The sequence below is a fragment of the Lampetra planeri genome, chromosome 51, assembly GCF_965212315.1.
Source record: "Lampetra planeri chromosome 51, kcLamPlan1.2.h2, whole genome shotgun sequence".
NCBI lineage: Eukaryota > Metazoa > Chordata > Hyperoartia > Petromyzontiformes > Petromyzontidae > Lampetra > Lampetra planeri.
This window is the reverse complement of record NC_136157.1, coordinates 1,445,863-1,468,956: the sequence shown is the minus strand read 5'-3', so window position 1 is coordinate 1,468,956 and position 23,094 is coordinate 1,445,863. Positions and strand designations below refer to the sequence as shown.

Genomic DNA, 23,094 nt, shown 5'->3' with positions numbered 1-23,094 from the left:
GTACGACGTTTCGCTGCTAATTGCATCCAGCATCATCGGGCAATTCGCCATTCTGGCAAATTGCCCGATGATGCTGGACTCGCAAGAGACCCATATCCTCGACTTGAGGGCAATAACCTTTCTATCAATGTGACTTTTCTTATTTCATATGACTGATGTAGATGCAGAGCAACAACTACAATTTCACATTCAGATAGTCAAGCCAGATAACCGCGTCAGGAGCAGCGGAGTGCATCGCTGTGGTGCCTTTTTATTTGTGAATCGGGCATTGCGCCGTTATATGTTGTATCGCCTGTTCTGGATGACCACGGTTGCACACTGGGATAATTTTCTATTTGTGCATCAGGTATCCGCATCTGCCATGTTACACTGCGCCTATTACCTCCTTGATAGTTATCTATCAAATTGTGTCACCCATATTGTGGTCATTTCACAATTTTCAAACTATTGGAAAGAAAACTATTTAAATAAGATACATTTTGATAATTGTTTTTTTACCCTTTTATCTGGAAGGACCAATCAACTTCAAGGACAGTGCATACATTATCAGTTATGTTTTTGTTTGCATTATGACTGTAGGTATTGTGGTCTATGCAAACATGATTCCTCGTAAAAAAAGGTGTCAGTTTTGTTGACAGATAAAAGGGTAAAAAAATTTTCATCATTTTTTACTGGCAAATGAGGTACCAATGGTGTAAGATACATTTTATCAGGCGGATCTGGGCCTCTTTAGTCTACACCTGTGACCGTGTTGAATATGTAATTTGTGACAGCCTGTCTCCACGGAACGTGCTGTGAAAGGGCCATTTATCAAAACGTCACTGGTTGTATATTTCCTTTGATGGCAGTGTTGTTGACGAACGTGTTGAGTATTTTATATTGCTCAATGTATCATTACGCCAATAGTAGTGAATTAAATATGCATGTCTACAAATATTAACTTCAGAAATAAGACGCACGAGTCTCCGAATACATACACAATATATTTAAAACAAGAGAATTGCACCGGCACACGGTAATGAGTTTTAACACATCTGATGAGGCTGGTTGTAATTACCGGCAAAACGTCGTACTCGAATTGTAAATGTTGTGGCTTTACTTTCCAACACACCGGTGTGCTGAACTAGTAACTAATTGGCAGGTTTTGTTTACGTGACAAACCTTACTAATTGGCTGTGTCGGGTAGTGGCGGGTTTAATGACAGTTATATCTACGCCATTCAATCCAAAAAAACCTCTAATGGTAATGCGTGCGTGTGCCGCTCACAGTGTAGGGGGGGGAGGGGGGGTGGCATCACCCGCCAGCCTCCAGGTACGCGACTGTGCTGGTGGCGGGGGTTCACATCTGCACGTAACGCGGCGTGGTGTCCACGTATTTCCCGTCGGGCGCCATGTACGCGTGGATGGCGGGGGTGTACGTGGGCCCATCTCGGTGCAGGGGGAAGAGCGCAGGGTCACGCGCCACCGCTGCTTCGTAGAGCTGCGGCGACTCGAGCTGCAGCTCGAGCAGCGCGCGCCGCTGGCTCTCGCGCACGCGCGCGATCTGTGCCATTTCGGCGCGATGCTGCGCCGCTTTGTAGCGCGACCATGCCTTCCCCAGCAGCGCCCGGCGCTCCGTCTCCTCGGGGCTCAGGCTCGGATTCTCTCGCCGCCTGCAGCGCGCACACCGATTCGCCTTTAGCGCTCGCCACACACCGCTGACCATTCGCGCTCGCCACCACACAACACTCACCGTTAGTACTCACCACCGCTCGCCACCACACAACACTCACCGTTAGCACTCGCCACATATCGCCTACCATTCGCACTCACCACACCGCTTACCATTAGTACTCACCACTGTTCGCCACACACCACTCTCCGTTAGCACTCGCCACATACCGCTCACCATGAGCGCTCACCACCACTTACCACACTGATTACCATTAGCACTTACCACCACTCACCAAACCACTCACCATTATAACTCACCATTCGCACTCAAAACATTATTATATTCTTGCGTATAGAAGCAATGTTCTTCACGAGTCAGATGCCAGTGTTGAGATCTGCTGCTGGCCACCACAAGAGGGCTACGGCAGAGTGAGTTTGCTTCATTTTGCTCTTTTTTCATGTTGAAGCAGCGCAGACTATAGTGGTTTAATACATGGTCCATAGTTTGGGTTGCATGTTCCCAATCGTGCAATCATGCCACATCAGTACTCCCCACACTTAATCAGCACTCACCACTTGAAACATTTTACTCAAACCGCACCTATTCAAAGCAAAAACGTTCACTGGAAACGGATTCAATGTGAGGCCGTCGGACATTCTCCACGCGTCGTTGACACGCCGTACACACTCTGCAGTTTGCACACGGGAAGCACCTCGTCTCGTCCAGGTACTTGCTCGGGGTTACAAAGTCCATCACAGGGATCAGCTCGGCTGGGACCTTCTCCATGCGCTTCAGCTTCTTTTTGAGTCGCTCCTTGACCAGCTGCTCTCGTCTCGGGTCAGCTTTCTTCTTCTTCTTTGGTTCTGCCCTGCACAGACGCAAACATGGACACACGGCCACACACGCGGACAGCAACAACAACCGCCATTCGCACTGAGTGGGGGTGACCTCACGGTGCTTGTGCCAGGCTATGTGCATTTTAAGGCCTGGTGACGTGTGGAACTCCCGCTGGCAGGAGGTCATGGGACAGACTCGGATGCCATGGGTTGACTGGCAGATGCACCACCTGTGCCCCCTGCTGTGCCAACTTGCTGTGTTTTAGCTTCCCAGCCCATGAAGGGTGGGGTGGCCAGGACCACGACCACGACTTTACACATCGTACCAGGTACACATTTTATGGCTGAATATACTGAATTTAAGTAAATTCTCAAACAGCAATCTTTTACCATCTAGCAGTGAATTTATTACAGATGATGATGTCCAGTGACCATGGGATGTGGAATTTCCACCACTCACGCCCAACATTGATGATAAACACCGCCCAATTGTTTGTTTGAGCAGGCAGATACTTTGCCTCGCCCTTACCGTGAAGTTTCATGGCAGCGATCATCTCCCTGTATCCAGCCAATAACTGCAACAACGCCCCTTCATTCCCCTGGCATGACAGCCTCCCTGTGCATTGTCATTCATTCTCAGAGGTTATTTGACCACATGCCTCGCAACACCGATCAGTGAGAGTTTCTAGTCAGTGTACATAACCTACCATACAGAGCTACCCAATGCCTTTAAACATCTGCACAATCTGTATTTGCAACCCAAACGCAGTGCTGCCATCTCCTGGCCATCCCGCACCTCCGTATCTACAACAGGCGGTGTTAGGGGAAGTCTCTTTTCCAAACACTAAACCAGGCTGAAACTCTGCTTAACTTCTGAGATTAGGGTGAAAGGTAAAATGTTGTGTCCAGTATTTACCTTTTGTTCAACAATTTTTTTTTATCATCACGATGCGGCGAGGGGCCCTTAACTGGCAACAGACTTTGTCCTCACGTGGCAGACAGCACAGTGGCACGGCATCAGGAACAGCTGGCAAACGGGGTGACTGGGCGGCTCAGAGGTTCTGCGCTCAGCTGATACCAGTGAGGTCGTGGGTTCATATCAAGCCAACTGCCTGTGAATAAAACTAGGTTGTCAAGTTGAGTGAAGTTGACGATCTCAGTCTGATACCAATGACTGCACAAAAAGCATCCAATTAAATTTGGTTCTGCACGTAAATTGACAAAATTCCAAAACTCTGAGAAGTAAAAATATCAGTTTGACCATCATGCAATGAACGTAACTCTGCAGCAGGGTGGGTGGGCGAGTGGTGCCGCTCGTGTTGCGGATCAGATGTCACTTGAAGGGACCTCAAGAGGTAGCTCTATTGACTTCCGCTTCTGTGGGCTGGTTCTCGAACACAAAGGGCTGTGTTCTGCTCTCCGAGTGATCGGAATGGATTCGTTGCCCCATGACATCACAACATGAACAGTCTGGAAGAAAACTGGGTATGGGGCAAATGTGTACGTAGCCGGCAATACGTTCAGCACTGAAGAGTCAAAGTCGCCCCACCTCGAGTTAGTTCCTCCTCTGGGTGTGTGTATATGCATGTGGTGATTGTGGTCATGATGTTAGTTTGCTTTAGGCGAACTGTTCAGTGACTCACCGCATCGGCAGGGCCGCGCTGACCAACGCCAGGAGGCCGGGCCGCTGCTCTGCTGTGTGCAGCGTGGCACAGCCAGGCCTGGTGGAACAGAGTTCACACGCACGCACACGGGTAATGGTGTCAAACAGCCATTCCAGTATTTGCCCCGCCATAGGAATGTGGAATTATATCGTATTAGCTCAGGGCTGCCAATTAACGTGAGCACCGCCCCATGCTCCAACAATTCTCCCCCTCTATTTTCTGTGGCCCAATAACTGCATTATGAATCTGTCAGGTGACTTCACTGCATCACCGATAATCATGGACTGATGTGTGGAGGAGAATAATTAACGCCCAGACTCGGTGCCTTGAAAAACAACACGACTCGCATCTCTATCGGCAACAGCGGCCACGTTAAGACAACACGCGCATTGGCAGAACTGTGTAATGCCCAGCTCCGTGTGAGCAGAAATAACTTTAATAGTAGATGTACAAGGGTGCTGCACAGGACAGGCCTGATCCGAGCCCAGTTCTGAACCCAGCGATGACCCGAACCCGGCTGTTCTGAACTTAAGGCTCATCCGAACCCGGCTGTTCTAAATCCAGGGCTGTAGGAACCCCAGGGTCTGATCCTAGATATGTTCTGAACCCAGCTGTGACCCTGGCCAGAGGGCCGTGCGGGCCGGCCTCCTGCTGTCACGCCCGTCCGCGCCGCGTCTCACGCGGGGTGGAGGTGGCGCGAGGCTCCGCGCAGCAGCCGCGACGCGCAGCTCCACGCGACCGCCATGTCCGCCGGGGTCACGTCGTGGCTCCTCGGGGTCACGTGGGGCTGCTCGGGCTCACGTGGGGCTGCTCGGGGTCACGTGGGACTGCTCGGGGTCACGTAGGGCTGCTCGGGGTCACGTGGCGCTGGCTGCTCGAGGTCAAACCGCGCGCGAGCCGCTCGCGCTTCACGAGTCACGTGACTACGAGTGCGCGCGTCCCGATGACGTCACTCACGCCGGAGGCAGGCCAGTGACGCCGCCGCCAAGGGGCGGCAGTGACGTCACGCATCAGCGAATCACGTGACTACGAGTGTGCGCGTCCCGATGACGTCACTCACGCCAGAGGCAGGTCAGCGACGCCGTCGCCAAGGGGCGGCAGTGACGTCACGCATCAGCGTGTCACGTGACTACGAGTGCGCGCGTACCGATGACGTCACTCACGCCGGAGGCAGGCCAGCGACGCCGTCGCCAAGGGGCGGCAGTGACGTCACGCGTCAGCAACCATTCGCCGACGTCACCCGGATGTGACGTTCAAAATCCTCGCCGCGAGAGCCCGGATGAGAGCAGTGACGTCAACCACACGAAATAATATTGGGAGCGACGGGTGACGTCACGATTAAATAACCGGCAGTGACGTCACGGGGCAAGCGGAAGCGCCGGCACGTGCCGAGTAAACAGCCGAGAGCGAGCTCGCGTGTCCACCCTCATCCACCACACTCACTCACCCTCACCCACCACACTCACTTCACTCCACTCACCCTTAGCACACTCACTACACTCGCCCTCACCCACCACTCACTCATCACACTCACCCTCACCCACCACACTCACCCTTAGCACACTCACCCCCAGCACACTCACCCACCCTCACCCTTAGCACTCACCCTCATCTCACTCACCCTTAGCACACTCGCCCTCACCCACCACACTCACCCTGATCCACCACACTCACCCACCACATTCACCCTCACTCACCCGGAGCACACTCACCACACTCACCCACCACACTCGCCCACACTCACCCTCACCCACCACACTCGCCCTCACTCACCCTCATCACACTCACCCCGCGCACACGCCGTCTATACCACACACACTACTCAAGCACTGCACACAATACACTCCACTCGCCCTCAATCACACGAGGTAGTCCACATTAGTCACTAAATACACGACTCAAGCGCCACGCAATACACACCACGGACCTTCAATCACACGAGGTAATCTAGTCGAAACTACACACACACACCACTCAAGCACCACGCACTGTACACATACACAATCACCCCACTGTACATTATATACACTACACACGCAGGAGGTATTCTACATGTACACAAATCTATTACACACAGGCCGTACATACTACACAGGTGCACTCTATACAATTCACATCACACTCTTAATACACTCATCGTGCACACACAAGGCATGCCTCCATACATTCTATAATACACACATCCGTACACTTGCTACACGATATCTTCCGAATATTTAGGATCTTACATTACTCTCATACTACACACACAGTACACTATACGTATAATACACTGCACACACGAGGCATTCAACAATCTATATTACAGTGTATATTACCCACACTGTAAACTAAGAACGCCATTACACACAAACTGCACATAAAATACAGATTGTACAGTTCAGCCTCTACGTTAATTTAATTCTAAATACTATACACACACATACCAAATACGTGGCATGCACTTGCGTACATTCGCATGAACGTACGACGCACACCGCATTGAGAGTAAGTTTTCGAGTTGTTTTTGTTTAACCAGGTGAGGATAATTCACGAGGCGAGGATGGAGTATAAGGTCTCCCCTTTTGTCAGGGTTACCTGGGACATTTGTGGGTCAGCAATTGAGTAATTGGCGGTGGCATTTGAGACATTTTGGCACAAACAACATTTTTTTGGGACTTTATTCTGGTAGCCGCCACAGCAATGACGTCGTGGGGTCTTTAACGTCCCCAATGTATTGGACCCCGCAGTTATATTTCGGTAAATAAACCACCGCGTGCACACACATTGGGGGCACACGTGCGGTATACGCAGTAAATGCTGCACGTACATGCTTAGAATAACAACTGCTTACACTTACAAACTATTCATACATATATACTACACCCCAAACACAGCTAAGTAGCCTGGCAGGCACCACACGACATAGCACAGCAGACACACTGCAAGACGATACTACTCATACCTGGACACACTGCAGAGTATCACACAAGAATATACTTCACATACGACAGTAGCTACGTGACATCACACTACACAAGTACTCGACACTATCTTCGCAGACTGCACTACAAACAATATACTGCACATCTTAGACGACACACCACAAACACTCACACCACAGTAACTCACACACACCACACAGTAACACACACCACACAGTAACACACACACCACAGTAACACACACAGTAACACACACACAGTAACACACACCACAGTAACACACACCACAGTAACACACACACACAGTAACACACACACACACCACAGTAACACACACACAGTAACACACAGTAACACACACAGTAACACACACACCACACAGTAACACACACACCACACAGTAACACACACCACACAGTAACACACACACACCACACAGTAACACACACACACCACACAGTAACACACACACCACACAGTAACACACATAGTAAGACATACACACAGTAACACACACCACACAGTAACACACAACACACAGTAACACACACAGACAGTAACACACACAGACAGTAACACACCACACAGTAACACACACACACACCACACAGTAACACACACACAGTAACACACACCACACAGTAACACACTAACAACCCACACACCCACAACCCACACACTAACAAACCACACAGTAACACACAAAGACGACGATCCTCCGTATAGGCATAACATCCCTTTGGGGCAAGTGCTGTTAGCGAGCGCCGCACAACTAACAATGACACCAACACAAGCGGCACAGTAACTGGCACAGGCAGTGACAACAACAGCCACAACAACAACACCCGTAGCCACACGGAGCCGACTCGCGACTCGACACAAGCGCCCCTTCCTCCTGCCCACAACGCCAATTCTCTTCCGATATCCTCCTCCCCCGACTTCATCCTCCCTCTCCTTGCCAGGCCTCGCACCTCCCTCAGCTGTCGTCTCTCCACGTCATCTCCCCCCCTACCCCCTCGTCGCTGCTCGCATCGTCGCATCTTCTTACATCTCCCCCTGCTCGCTCATCAACTCGCTCTTCCTTCCTTCCTCGTCCACCGCCTCATCGTCTCTTCTTCGTCTCCTCGTTCCCCCCCGCCACCGCCCCTCCTCCTCCTCCTCAGCAGCTTCCTCCCCCGCCCGGCCCCCGACGACCCCGAGGAAGTCCGGGACCCGTGTCCTCCTCGCAGAAGATGGCCTCGGCCTCCTCCTCCTCATCGTCAACCACCTCAACCTCCTCCGCCTCATCGCCGCCCACCCCCCCGTGGCCCGAGGAGTCGTCTGCGCGGCGTCTCGGCCTCTGCTCCCCGCTGGGCTCGCTGCGCTCCCTGGGCGGCCGCCTGTCCCGCCAGGACGTGGCGGCGCTCCGGGAGCGCTTCCCCGCCGAGCTCGGGGCTGGACCCGCAGCCGCCGCCGGCCGAGGAGGAGGAGACGACGACGACGGCGGCGGCTGCTGGGGGGGGAACCCGGGGGGCGGCAGCGGCAGCAGCGGCTGGAGCGGCTGGAGCGGCGAGGAGGCGCTGTTGGCGCTGGCCCGGGCCGGGCGCCTGGGCGAGGGGGAGCCCCGCGCCCTCCGGAGGATTCTGCGAGCGGCCAACAGACTCGACCTGGCGCACAGAGCCGCGGGGGGCTCGTACGGGGCGAGCGCGCAGGGTACGGGGCCTGCACGGGGACATGGCGGGGGGGGGGACACGGGGACACGGGGACGTGGGGGGACACGGGGGGGGCGGGGGGCACGGGGACCTGGGGACACGGGGACATGGTGGGGGGGGGGACACACGAGGACGTGGGAGACATGGTGACATGGGGGGACACTGGGACGTGGGGGATATGAGGACCTGGGGACACGGGGGGGCGGGGGCACGGGGACCTGGGGACGTGGGGGACACGGGGATATGGGGGGACACGGGGGGGGGGGGGGACACGGGGATATGGGGGGACACGGGGACATGGTTGGGGGGGGCATGGGGACACGGAGACACGCGGGGACCTGGGAGACACGGAGACCTGGGGGGGACATGGCGATGTGGGGAGGACACATGGGGACAAGCGCGTGGACAGCGGGACAGGAGGACATGGAGACAGGTGACGTGACAAAGGTGTGGGGGGACATGGATCGATGTGGTTCGACGTGGCATGGGACACGCATTGGTACCACCAGGGTGCAGAAGATATTGGCTGGGACACGTTGACACGGCCATTGTGGGGAAGAGGGAGGACGCACAAAGGAATGGTGACAAGGGGACACGGGAGATATTGGCCAGAGTGGAGGACACAACCGACGTGGTGGAGGCTATACCGAGACATCGTGAATGTGACAGTCGGGGAGAAATACGGGGGTGTCTGGGGTGGAGCAACCCAGATCTTTCCCTGACACTCACTTGATATAATTCAACGTGAAGCTGTCAGGGTGACTGATTTTGAACTGCAGAAATCCGATGAGCTATGAAGCTCTTTTCCACACATGTCCAGTAGGGGCGGGTAAGACCGTTACAGCAACAAACAACACAACAACACGATACGAGTGCACAGTTCAAGAAAGTAAACAAATAACCCAAACACATACAAATACAACTAAACCATCCTGATCCTACCAGGCAAAACCTGCTGCTTTTTCAACACTAAACGCAAGCTTGGAGCAAGGCAGCTAAACTTTACAAAAACAGTCCCAAAGCACACCAAGACAACACAGCAGTACCGCAATAAAATAGCAAATTACAATTTAACTATCGATACACGGCAATCATCAAGGTTACTAATCACTTTTGTAAATGTGGTTGTACCCAGTGCTAATCTTCTGCTTCGAAATATTTTGTGAAGTAATATTTACGATGTTAAGGGAGGAAATAGGGTTGCTGTTCTCAAATGTTTGTGCTTTAACGGCAAAGGCTCCATCACCGATTCCAACTCTTGGTCTAAGGATAGTTAAAAATACAATTAGATGAACGTCTTAGGTTTCTTGGCTTTGACATTGGGGTTCATGAATTAGCTATGTATAGCGGAGATTTGCCAATTAAGGATTTTATGGCTGAACAGGGCCCAATGTAGACTTCTTCTCGCATCAAGTGATGTGGAAGTGGATTCTAAGTAGAAGTCGCAATGGTGGGTCCTGCAAATCGAAGAGCGGAATGATAAAGTGGGTTTAGTCTGTAATTTTTTTCACGAGTAGCTGATCTGTAAGCAGCATCACAGAAATCATCAAGCGGCAGAATGATAGCTTCAACAATTTGCAGGCGCAATCAAATGAAAAAACAACGTTTTTTTTTCCTTTATAATTTTTTTTGATGATCCAGCACCCACTGATTCCCTGCAGTCCCTTGGCTCAGCAGCAAAGTCAGTCGCCTCCTTTTCACTCCTCTATTGCTGCCGTGATTGCCGTGTCCGTGAACTTTGATTCTTCCACCCATTTCGAGGACTGTTTAGTTTCACCTGGGACTATATTTTGTCTCTGCTGTGTTCAACTACCGTAAAGCAAGTCACAACACTTCTCTTTCTGCGTCTTATCTCGTACTGCGCCACCTCCAAATTCCCTCGCTTTGTCTATCTTCTTAAGGATTTGTTATAACCTTGTCAATTCAAGAAACAGCTCTTATTACAATTTTGATCGTGGCGTTTATTGCTGGCCACCTGATATTGTGTGCCTTTTGGCCTCTGCTCAGCAACTTGTGAATTTTGAAAAGGTGGAATTAAGTGAAAAGAAAATCAAAACGTTATTTTGTTGCATTGTGCGCAGTCGTTGGTACAATGGAAAACGCGGTTTAATCGTGGGCGGCTGTGAAACACAGATCCGGACTCAAAATTTCAGATATGCGGCCTTGCTCTCTGACCCGGCGTTAGCCCCCCGCCTTTGAGCCTCAAACCCATCTCCAAACTATAACCAGAAGACAGACATGATGAGACCAATAAAAATAGCCTGAAAATAGACACAAACCTACAGTATAGAGTTAAGACACAGGAACATCACAACACCATCAAGACGTGTTTGTGTCAAAATCCAGATAAACCTCAAGCTGGCCCAAATGAGACCACAAATCTGGCTGACCCAACCCGCTACTTCCAGCAGTGCAGAGCAGAGCCAATTGACCTGATGGCTCTTGCAATACCTAATAAATGAACTTGAACTTGCAAGTGGCACTTGGGATTAATGCCTAGAAGAAGTGCAAGTGAAATCGGCATCAAATGCAAGAGCAGTTGTCGTACAGTGTCAGAATACAAACTATTGAGATTCAAAACTTGGCTATCAAAATTATAAAGAGGGCATGTTTAATGTAAAGTGTTGTGAGAATGGTTTAGACCACTGGACTTGCAAGCCCGATGGAGCCCGTTCGATTCCTTGGCATGGCAGTTGCATCAGTGGTGCACGTATGTCCACGCAGCAATTTGAATGGGTACACCATTTATCCACCCACCATTCCACCTGAAGTGAAATGGATGTTACGTGGTGGAAGTAGTGAAGGGGGGACGCCACACAATGTCTTGTTACGGAGTCAGCAGACTTAACAGATTTGTGACAATGTTGTACTTGTGGGTGATTTCGGAGATGCTTGGTGACATCTCTACTGGAGAGTTAAACGTCTGTTATACTTGTTGTTGAAATGTCTTGACAAAGAGCATGAAAGATACTTTAACAAAAAACGGACGATAAGACCAAAGCACGAAGAATCATCTTTTTTTTTACAAGATCAACCCGATATAAGCACAAACTGTCCTTTCAGTTAAACACAACACATCCGGTTCACTTGTGAGATTTTGCGAAGGGATTCTTCGCCTCATGACATGACGCTGATAGCACAGTTGGAATAAATTGGCAGGGGGGATTGGACAGACTAAATAATATTAAAAAAACGGTGCAGATGCACCACAGTCACTGGAGTGTTGATGAAAGTCACTTTAAAAGTCTTTTACATCTCATAGATGTAGCCACACGTCAACATGTGGGACCACTCAAGCCTTGCAGCTTAGGTGTGTGGCTACAAGAGAAGAGCTGTGTGCTGAGTAGCGCCCCGTAAGCGCACGTTGCACGCTTCTCTGCGCACTGCGCTGCGCCTGTAAGCATGGGTGGTGCGCGTGTCGCTGGCGCTCTGTGCGGTGTGCAGTGTATTTGGAGCAGGCCGAGGCGCGCGAGGAGGAGCCTGTGACTCCGCTGCCGCCCTCCCGTAACCTTCGTGCAGGTAAACCCACTCGCAGATCGCACTGCACCGACCGCGAAAACCCAAAGCAATGAGGGGTGTAAACATTCATAACTTCACCCACATCGCTAAATCTTTCCCTGCACAACACGTGCGTCAAATTGCGTGTGACGTAAAATAATCAATAATTGTTTTAATTGTGCATGAGTCATTGTGTTGAAACAGAATCCGTCAATTCACATCTCAGTAGTTGCCTACACTTGCCGCAACAATGGCAATTAAAGAATCATCGCTTGAAATATGTTCACTTTTGAAACTGGTAGGGGAGAAATGTTACATACCTCGTACATGTGTCTCAGCCGACAATTGATGTTGCTTTGTGGTACAATACGTCTGCTGTAGAAGGTTGTGTGTTGATTGTGTTCATTGTGAGGCGACTTCTGGTTTGTGCATTGAATGACACTGCCAATGCGCAATGCAGTTCCTTGAGTTTGACTTAAAATGGGAACAACAGATTTTTGTAGATACCTGCCCAAGCCACATTGTCCTGGGATGCCCACCAGCATGCAAATGCAAATTTGTTGATAAAACATTTTTTAATGTCATGGTCAAGCACTTTATTGTAGTGTCACAGTGATGTCACTGCCACACATTTCACGATGTCACTTGATTGACGCTGGTGTAACCATCAACCGCATCAACGGGCCCATCACCTGCATAGATGGAAAGTTAATGACAAACCATGGTAATATGATTGTGGCCATACAACCCAAACGATGGACCATACAGTAATCCACTATCATCTGCGCTCCTTCAACAGAGGAGGAAACTACGCGAAATTTCTGCTGAAGCCCTCTCATCATGGCTAGCAGACCTCAACATTGGCATCTAGCTCCTGAACATGTTGCCTTACACGAAAATAGAATAGTGACGTCACCTAATGCAGGAGAGCACTTCAACTTGAATTGGAATAGTTTTTTTTTTATTTCAACTCAACAAAGTTTAAAACTCTTGCCAGGGCAGTGTTACACACAGCCTGTGGTGTGTGGCTACTAGAGAATATTTTTTTTTCTGCCATTCCGTTCTCAAATTTGCAAAACTGTCCACCACGAGGCATCGGTATCCTTAAGCTGAGTGTTACCGCAACTACCCGCTTCGCTGCACGGCAATCACCATCATCGCCTTGTCTGTTTAACACCGTTATAAACACTCGACATTAATCCTTTGCCACACATTCCCAGTGCGACCACACCATAGGAGGAGATACCAAGTAAAGCTTCTTGCAGATGGGTTCACGTTATCTACTTGCCCCATCTCACCCCGCCCAGCAGGTTTTGAAGTTTCACAGATCCAAATGATCCGCCAATTAGGGTGGCCGCCCTTTCCACTGTAGTTCTAACCTGGACACATTTCTCAGTCAGCCTCGGTCTTTTACCAAAACCGCAGTTATCTTCAAGTAAAGTTCAAATTCTCAACACAGATCCCTTTTTGGCTAACCATCGAACAAAGGCCGTCACCGGATCGCGCGCTTTCAAATGCGCTTTTGTGGCCATCTGGAACACTCTTTCGTTCGATATTAGGGAGCCACTGGAGCTAAGCACTTTAAAATATAGATTGAAAACTAATTTCTTTTGAACTGCATTTTGTGTTTAGTTTGTTGTCCTTCCTCATCATCTTCGATAAGCACGGTTGGCTACATACGGTGCGAATCATTTCTGCCACCAGAACACAGACGCCTATTTCCTGGATTCACAGCTATTGTCGGAACTGATTGAATGTCTGCATTTTTACTGACAATCGAACAGGGATTCGTTTCAGCAGGACAAACTTTTTTTTATAGATGTGTTTGCTTGACTTTGGTCCGGGGGTGAGCTGCCTCTTTCGTTTTGCGTTAAATCAATGCCTGGTTATTGTCTAGGTGGTGACTAAAAATTATTTTAAAAAATGAGCTGTGTGAGGGGGCGGGGTCGGTGTTGTTAAAGCCTGTCGTAAGAATCGGAATCATAGTATTTATTTATACTGGAGGAATCCGGTGAGCTCTAAAGCTCTTTTTCACAGATGTCCAGTCGAGGTGGGTCAGAACGTTACAGTCGTGGCGAGGAACGCCCACCACTTGATTGATCGCAGACACTTTGCTCATTGGATTTTCCCGTACAACCTTACAAAACATCTCCTTGTTGTCGAAATGGCAAGAAAAGTACCACGAGGTGACATTGATTCCCCACTCGCCAGAGAGACTCACAACCACACACAGTGGACAGCACCAGGAAATGCGCCTCAGCCAATGGCGCGTGGTGGGGGTGGAGCTGTGTGAGGGGGCGGGGTCGGTGAGAATAACTCAGCCAATGGTAACCTCTGACCTCTTGTATTTGTAAAATCTAATATTGCTATTTTTAGATGGATTTCCCATGTAAACACAGGGCGGCAGATGCAACAAGGCAGCCGAACACGGGTGGCACACAAAATTTTATCCGAATAATGTTCCCGTATTTTGGCTCCTCAGTGCGTGCACACTGCCTCCTGATGCCTGAGGAAATGATTGGAAATGATAAATATGGACATTAATTTTCATGACGAAGCATATGACATAACGCATGTCATGAATTTTAATGAGCTTGTGAAATCCATAAGAGGGTTTTTGGGTCAGATCGCGTAAATATATAAATGTGTCGTTAACCCCGCCACCACCCGACACAGCCAACTAGTAAGGGTTGTCATGTAAATAGAACATGCCAATTCGTCATTAGTACAGCACGCTGGTGTGTTGGAGAACCAAGCCACAACATTGACAATCTGAGTACGACGTTTCGGCAGTGATTACAACTAACTTCATCAGGCGGGTTTAACGACACACATATTTACACAATCTAACCTATAAAACCTCTTATGCATGATATTGGTCGCGAAAGCCTACCTGTTAAACTAAGCTTGTGAAAGGTGGCCAACGCACTGCTTCCTAGGCATAAGTAGATACATGCTTATGAATATGAATGTGCTTCCAGGTGGACTTTTACGGGTAATGATGCTGTCTCAAACCATACCCTCTGCACCAATGCAAGCTAATGGTTGCTTACAGCATGAATAAGCCCCTACACGCCTCCACTCGCCTTTCAGTGCCCTGTGATGTCAATATGAGTGTTTAAATCATATTGTACAAAAAAACTGCAGAAGCTAATTGGACACGCAATTAATTTAGTTAAACCTGAGGGGTAATTTGTAAGAAAAAAAACCCCGTTAATTGAATGTCCAGTGCAGTGTTTAACGTTTCAAGCAACCTGACAATCCCTAATTTCAGATTGACAAGTCTTGTTCAAGCGAACTGAGACAGAAATGAACTGATCCTCTTAGGGTTGGCTTGAGCTTCGTTGAGTCTTAACTAAACTAATGTTTGTATTTTACCAGGTAAGACCCATTGAGCTATATAGCTCTCTTTCAGGAGCGATCTGGCCACAAATGATAACTCAACGCAGTGGCTTATCACGTGGAATTTTATAGCAGCCAAATGTGGAGGGAAAAACCGAAGGACCTGGAGAAAAATCCACACGACCACGGGGAGAGAGAACATGCAAACTCCAAATATACAGCAGGCATCAGGGTCGGGATCGAACCCACGGCCTCCTATATACCAGGCGAGGGAGTTAACATCTCATAGCCACCGTGGTGCCTCGAGTCGGAGTCGGAGGAGTTGTCTCCTTGCTCAAGTAAGCAATGGGGTTGGGGGCTCATGTCTGTAGCCCCGAACCAGTGATGGGAATTCAACATTCCTATTACAGGAGCAAGGTTCGATAGGATCTCCACTGTTGTACAATATTACGTGAGAAATGTATTTATTTTTTTAAACGGTCGTTGTCACCGACAACTCTAGATGTCACGTAGCATTAAAACTCGTGTTTGGGAAATAATGGGATTGTGAATTGGATCGGTAGATTTCTCAGAAGATTAGCAAATGGGAGTGCCTTTTGTCCTTAATCACGTACGTGCTTGATCACTTTCATTGGGCAGAAACATAAATAGCTGCTTGCGGGTTGAAGGCAAAGTGTCTCCTATTGTTACATTACGAGTAATTTTGCATTATTTGAGTCCAATCTCTATAACGCTCAATGATGTCAAGGACTGAGATATTCCATAATGTGTGGCAGAGTGTGGAATTCCTATCAGCATGGGGAACTGTGTTAATTTCTCCAACCTGCAGAGGAGCAGCTGTGTGAATTCTGGGCCTTGGAAGCTGTCGTTATGAATGCCGCTTGCAGTGCAGAATGTCTCCCGCAACCCTGACCGCCGCGATCTGCCAGTGCAACTTCAGTGCAATCGTCACCGCCAACTGCCACAGCATCCCCTGCGATAAAAATTGGTTTCCCATAATCTAAACAGTTCTCATCGCAGCTCCCCCTCGTGGGCCACAGTGACAGCAACTTCCAATCGGGATGACAGGTCATCATGGCTTGCCTCTATTACATCGATGTAGTGACCGGTGATAATAATGTGCTGCATAAAGTACACTCCGCGTTGAATGACCGGTTAACCGTTGCCTACAAAGTTGATATCGTTCCTCGTGCTGACGGTTGTCCACAAGTTATTTCCGTGACCCCGCTGCACTAGCAGCCTTTGATGGGGGTTGCGCTTATGGAGGGGAGGGCGAGGCTGACGCGGGGGGTGGGGTGCGCTTGTTGTGCGATGGCCGCGGCGCCAGGCGTGCGTGTGCGCAGGCGTACGAGCCGGTTCCCCAGGATGCAGATGCATGGCAGGGCCGGTAGAGAGGCCACCGATGGCACCGAGAAGCGCACGTGCGGTAAGTCGGAGCGATGGTGTGCTCCCGAGTGCGGACGGACTTACGCACACACGCGCTCACGCGCATACACACGCGCTCACACACGCGCTCACACACGCGCTCACACACGCGCTCACACACGCGCTCACACACGCGCTCACACACGCACGCACACACGCGCGCACACGCGCACACACGCGCACACACGCGCACACACATGCGCGACCACCGGGAGATCCTTGTCTACACTGAGCTAGCGGAGGAAAATTCCACATTCCACGCAGAGCCGGCACCGCTGCCGTCCTGGGTTCGATGCCATGTAAAGCCGCCTGTGAATCAACTGGGTTCTCAAGTGTCGGGAGTTGATGATCGCAGCCCGGTCAGTGAACAAAAAAACCCAAATTTGGTCCTACATTTTAGTGGATAAATTCCTTCTCTGAGAATAAAAAAATTGGCTTTACTGTCACTTGACAAACCCCTCTCGTGTGCCAAATGGGTTGGAAGTTCTGCCCTGTACTGTGCGTGACCCAGAGGTTACTTTGAAGAAGGAATCTCAGAGGTAGCTCTGGTATACGCTTCCGTGGACCGTTCTCCAACATGAGGGAGATCTGCAGGGATATGCCTGGGGCACAATCTGGATAAAATTGGGGAAAATAATAAAGGGGATTAATTGAGTAATTTTATACGCAAGCTTTCGCAACCAATGTTTCATAATTCACGTGCATGGTGTGCTGATGATGACATGGCACCTACTTAAAAACCTGGATCAGGAAGCTTATTCACACCAAAGTTGAGCTTTGTCAACACCGTGATGATGCTGGATTTAATATCCAGCGAAACCTACCTAGCTAAATATGTACATGCTTTTCAACACTGCTGCAGTTTTGCTGATAAACCAAATCAATCGTCAAATTTGCCCCATCACATAACAACTTGATTTGATTGACTGTCAGGTGGGGGAGGGTTGTTAAAATTTGACATTACACTAACAGGATCTAACCCAGGAGACCGATCATGAATCGGATTAAGTGTGTATCACAGGGGTGCCGCAGTGGTGAGATGGTAAGTACCTCGCCTGGTATACAGAAGGTCGTGGGTTCGATTTCAACCCTGACGCCTGCTGTATATTTGAAGTTTGCATGCTCTCCGTGGATGCGTGGATTTTTCTTCGAGTCCTCAGCTATTTCCCTTCACATTTAGAATCAACATCACGCGTTTATTTGGCTGCTATCAATTTCCACATGATAACACACCTTGTTGAGCTAGAATTTGTGATGGCCAGGTTGCTTCTGCAAAAGAGCTACGTAGCTCAGTGGGGCCAGACCTGGCAAAGTAAAAAAAATAGTTTTTCCCGAGTTTTATTTGAACGGTCGTTGAAATTGCCGTGCGTTGTGTGCGGCAGACATTCGCTTGCGCGTGCGCGCAGAGTACTGCCACCACGACGCCGCGTTGCAGGAGAGCGTCTTCTCCAACAAGCCCGACCCTCTGGAGCGCCAGCTTGAGAGGTTCTCGCAGGCCGTCGCGACGCTTAAGTCGCGCGACCTTGGCGCCATCATCTGCGACATCAAGTTCTCGGCCCTCACGTACCTCGACGCGTTCTGGCGCGACTATCTCAACGGGTCGCTTCTGGAGGCCCTCAAGGGCGTCTTCATCACTGACTCGCTCAAGCAGGCCGTGGGGCACGAGGCCATCCGCCTGCTGGTGAACGTAGACGAGGACGACTACGAGGCCGGGCGGAGGAGGTTGCTGGGCAACGCGAATCCATCGGCGGCGGCGGCGGCGGGGGAAGCGGCGGCGGCGCCGGCGGCAGGAGCAGCGGGGCTCTGATGCGGCGAGCGCCGGGAGTGAGCCGTGTTGGCTTGCCCGCTGCCCCGTCCTGTACGATGCTCGTTGCCACGGATAGTTAAAGGGGCTTGTAACGATCCACACCCCGCCCGCCCGCCCGCAGCCGCTGTCGACGATTGTCGCGGCTGAATTTCGAGAGCGTCTGTCCTTTGTTGTGTCGTTTTGACTTTCTCATCCGTATTGTCTCTCGTTTTTTTTGTCTCGTCGTTCTCACCATTAGCCTCAACGTTAACATCTGTACGTAAGTTGCACGATTGATGCTTACACGCAAATATAATTGATGCTTACACGCATGATTCGGTGCACGTATTGTGAGTGTAAGAATTGATTTTAATAGGTGGATCGTTACATGCCTAATATTTAACATTATACAAAACTAAGCATCTAATTATATATGTTAAACACATTCAATGGTTGGTATACTTTCTATTCATTGTTTAGTCTCCAAAAATCACTTCGGTAAAATGGTATTTCCATTTTGTAGACGTGTTTTACAGAGACGATGATTGGAGCAGAGGGACTTTCCACGAGCAGACGTACACATGGGCATCACCGTGTGTTTGCAGAGCACTCGCAACGCGAAACAACACAAAAGGCAAATGTGCATTCGCAGGCAAACATTTGCCGCATCGCAGGCTCATGGGCATACGTACAACACATGGGAACAATTCAAGCGTAATTGGACAGTTGGGCGCACTTTCAAACGCGCGCAAGCCGGTCACATTACTGCTCCATCTCCACGGCGGTTGTCCGTTCCGGGCGCGCTTCCCCCTTCCTTGGCTGCTCCTCCGTCGTCAGTCTCGACCGCCGGCCGTCTTCCCTCGTCGCGACGCGTCCCCGCCCAGGCGCACTTGCCTCTCAGCGGTCGACATGACGACGACTGACGTGCTCCCCTTTCCGTCCGTCTTGTCCGTCGTCACCATTCGTGTACTTGTCAGCATCTGTTGCATTTTCTATGTCACGTCGTTGTCCACGTTTCTGATCCCTGTGTTATAGCAGTTAATATACAGTGATACCTCGGTTCACGAACTTAATTCGTGAACTGACTCTGGTCGTGAACTGAATTGGTCGTGAACCGAGGCACATTTTCCCATAGGGTTCAATGTAAATCCGGTTAATCCGTTCTGACCTTTTTTTTTGGTTTTTGAAGCACAAAAATATGAAACAAATGACAATACACATTACTGTAGTACTGTACAGTATAGTAATGTATAAAGAGAGAACACTAACCTTGCTTGAGATGACTTCTGGCATGGAGGCGGGTGGGAGAAAGTAAGCACTCAAACGGGTGAACTGTACAATACAGTACGTACAGTATTGTACAGTACAGTAGTACAGTATTGTATGTGCTAAAAAGCACACCAAAAATCAAAAAGTCACTGAAAGTGTCTTCACAGTACTCACAGTACTTCTTTCTGTGTCTCTGCTTCTCTCCACGATCTTCCTACAGGAAGTCACGACCATGTGACAGCCTGGAATTAGCATAAAAATGGCCGCGGCTCCTGTTCGTGAACCGAAGCGGAGTTAGTGAACTGGAGCATATTTTTATGAAATTTTCTGTTCGTGAACCGAGTTGTTCGTGAACCGAAGCGTTCGTGAACCGAGGTATCACTGTACTCGGTAAAAACTGAATCCTTTCTGCACATTGCTTTCATTTAATAGGTTCGGTTTTTCCAGAGAACCTTGTATATGAACTCTGATGTGATTTACAGTTGTGTCCTGTCAAGATCTCTTCAGTTTAGCAAACTTGTACAAGACTTGTTTTTTTTTTGGCTTTTGTTTTGTTGATATTTATCTCGAGCCCAACTTTAATAGTGTGCATATACAGACACGAAACCACGCATCACGACTGGATATCAAGCAACGCCCCATGGCCACCGAATGAAACGTCACGACATTCACACCCCGCTGGTGCGACGGGGACCCGCGTCTGCAGTGAAGAGTCGACGAGCCGCCACACCGCACGCTATGTAACGCAAATGGTCGCCATTTGCGTACACGAGGTCGAACAATTTGCGGTTGCATACCAAGAGACGTGCTGTTACTTTTGTGTCTAGTTGCGTGGCACACATTTTTAAAAAACGTGTTTGGCTCATTCCCGTCTGCTCTCGCGCGAGGAGTAGTCGACTGCTGTCGGCTCGCACACACGGGAGGGTGGCGGCGGTTGGCCTCCGGTTTGCGGCTCCATCCTGGCAGCGTCGCATCTGACGACACCTGCCTATGACCGTGCACTTCGTGGTACCTTTGCATTTACTTTAAATAAAGATTGATATGAGCACATTGATCTCTTGTGTGTTGCAGACATTCTCACCTGTCTTCAGATTTGTGCTGTATAATTTCTAAATCGTAGATTGTGATCGACTTTAGAGGGACGTTTAACAAAAATCTTACCCACTTGTGCTCTTGAAAGTCCATTTGCAAAGCTCTCAGAGCAGTGTTGCCACGTGTGTTGGAGAACGGCTGTGGAGGGGAGTATTTTCTTCACGGGACTTAACCAGAAAAATGTAAATGTCCTTTGTATCCGTCACCCGTTGACCAAGACCTCAACGATGCACGTCGCCTCCGACTCTAAAGTCCCGGGTCCCCTTCTGTGAGCCCACCCAGAACCGGTAGAACGCTGGCGAACAGAGTGGAGCAATGCGAAAGTCTGGAATGAACGTTTCATTCGAGACCCAAACATCGCAACCTCGTGGCTTTGACGTTGATGGAACTAGCAACCGGTCGATGCGCAACATCGTCATGAATGGAAGATCAAAGACAACCCACAGCAGTGCAATTGTGGCCATGCAACCCAAACTATTGACCGTATAGTAAACCGCTTGAGACTGCTCTCCTTTAACGGAGTGAGAGCAAAACTACACTCTCCTGCAACCCTCTCATGGCTAACATGTACATTTAGCCCCCGAATGTATTGCTGCCCTATGCAATAACAGAACACAATCGGTTACACAGTAAAGTTTGCACTTTCTCAAACTGCTGTAATATCCCGTACATTTAACTCGAGATCTGAAATTTAGTTAAATTGAGTGCAAAACACTGTTTCCGTATGTGATTACTCGCACAGGCATTGGGTGGTCAGGCCAAGACATACTCCAGAGGTGCACTTGAGATCGATTTAATTTATGGTGTCTGGATTTTGAATGCAGGATATTAAAGCGTTGCCAGTTCGGCAGTGCTCTGAGTCTGACCTCCGAGCCCACCCGGCCATCATCCGCAAATGTTATGGAGTCGGGAGAACGGCGTGGCTTTGGGCGTGCTCCTGTGGGCATGGCACGACACTGCCCTCTACTGGCCGCCACGAGTCACCATCGGGATTCATGCATGGGCAGATAGCCCCCCGGAGATGTCCACTGCACATTCGTCATGTGTTTCCACTCTCCTCTGTTCTGTGCCAATATGCTGAAGTAGTGCAACATCTTAAGCAGTGGACGCAAAGAGTTGGTGGAGGAAATTGCACAATTCTCGGTCTCTGTCTGGGGTGCCCGTTATTGAGTACGTAATAGCCCACATTAGACCGCCCCTTCACGCTGATTGGCTTCCCGCCGCATTAACATAATTTATCATTCATTCCGTCGCGGGTTCGTGATATCCTGTGCCACTTCGTGATGGTGGCTAAGGGTTTTCATCCTGGCCCAACAATGGGATTCCACAACCCTCAAGGACGAACTTTCGGGTGCCTGCTATTTAATATGTGGACAATAAGGATCGACCAACAGATTAAAACATTTTGAGAAGATAGCAGAATCGCATATTTGGGCACTGTGCTGATGAGTCCGAATAAGGATGAAACCAGTCCACTTTCGTCTATCTCTGTTATCACCGTTGCCTTGTCAGTCGATGACATTTTCCTTCAATATTATTTTAATGGTGACCTAGAACAAGAGGACTACGGTTCAGTCATATACCGAGTTTGACTTTGGGGGGGGGCAGGGGTTCGCTTTGTCCCTCGCATTAGGAATCAGGGGGTGCACATAATTTATTTATGTATGATCTTAATTGTATACTACTGAAAATAAATGAATAAAGGTGTCCAGTTTGGGGGGGCTTACCCCCCCCCCCCGTGCCCCCCCCCCCCAACTCAGTTTTTCATGAACTACTGCCGATGCTTCTTGCATAACGCACAGAGAGGGGCGTGAGACGCTCGTGTGGTTGCTGTGCTAACTGTGCCAGTAGGGGGCACAGGTGGTGCATCAGCAAGTCATCTCAGTCAGCACCTGGGTCTGCCTCGTGACCTCC

At 49.7% G+C, this 23,094-nt stretch overlaps 2 protein-coding genes across 6 annotated transcripts; one reads left to right on the top strand and one right to left on the bottom strand.

Annotated features, from left to right (window-relative positions):
- Positions 1-215: 215 nt before the first annotated feature.
- Positions 216-8,235, bottom strand: MRPL40 (mitochondrial ribosomal protein L40). 2 transcript variants are annotated; one of them, XM_078616709.1, is made up of 4 exons: positions 8,126-8,235; positions 4,133-4,210; positions 2,366-2,521; positions 216-1,651 (listed from the first exon to the last, which is right to left on the bottom strand). In XM_078616709.1, the coding sequence occupies exons 1-4, from the start codon at positions 8,143-8,145 to the stop codon at positions 1,339-1,341; spliced, it is 567 nt and encodes a 188-aa protein (XP_078472835.1). In that variant the 5' UTR covers positions 8,146-8,235; the 3' UTR covers positions 216-1,338. The 2 variants fall into 2 exon arrangements, with proteins under 2 accessions (XP_078472835.1, XP_078472834.1); XM_078616708.1 differs by lacking the exon at positions 8,126-8,235 and adding an exon at positions 4,834-5,184.
- LOC144734487 (uncharacterized) lies at positions 5,462-21,142 on the top strand. 4 transcript variants are annotated; one of them, XM_078616707.1, is made up of 5 exons: positions 5,462-5,545; positions 8,244-8,769; positions 12,213-12,287; positions 16,936-17,034; positions 18,416-21,142. In XM_078616707.1, the coding sequence occupies exons 2-5, from the start codon at positions 8,310-8,312 to the stop codon at positions 18,838-18,840; spliced, it is 1,059 nt and encodes a 352-aa protein (XP_078472833.1). In that variant the 5' UTR covers positions 5,462-5,545; positions 8,244-8,309; the 3' UTR covers positions 18,841-21,142. The 4 variants fall into 4 exon arrangements, with proteins under 4 accessions (XP_078472833.1, XP_078472830.1, XP_078472832.1 ...); XM_078616704.1 differs by having other exon boundaries at positions 5,496-6,095; XM_078616706.1 differs by having other exon boundaries at positions 5,496-6,095; positions 8,241-8,769.
- Positions 21,143-23,094: the final 1,952 nt, after the last annotated feature.

What these genes read in the sequence shown, in the direction of transcription:
- MRPL40 (XM_078616708.1), bottom strand. Translation starts at nt 4,898, where the DNA reads ATGGCGGTCGCGTGGAGCTGCGCGTCGCGGCTGCTGCGCGGAGCCTCG. An exon ending in TCGCGCCACCTCCACCCCGC is followed by an intron (nt 4,211 to 4,833) that starts GTGAGACGCGGC and finishes CTGTTCCACCAG; the next exon opens with GCCTGGCTGTGCCACGCTGC. An exon ending in AAGTACCTGGACGAGACGAG is followed by an intron (nt 1,652 to 2,365) that starts GTGCTTCCCGTG and finishes TGCGCGCTGCAG; the next exon opens with GCGGCGAGAGAATCCGAGCC.
- LOC144734487 (XM_078616707.1), top strand. Translation starts at nt 8,310, where the DNA reads ATGGCCTCGGCCTCCTCCTCCTCATCGTCAACCACCTCAACCTCCTCC. An exon ending in GTACGGGGCGAGCGCGCAGG is followed by an intron (nt 8,770 to 12,212) that starts GTACGGGGCCTG and finishes TGCGGTGTGCAG; the next exon opens with TGTATTTGGAGCAGGCCGAG. An exon ending in CACCGAGAAGCGCACGTGCG is followed by an intron (nt 17,035 to 18,415) that starts GTAAGTCGGAGC and finishes TGTGTGCGGCAG; the next exon opens with ACATTCGCTTGCGCGTGCGC.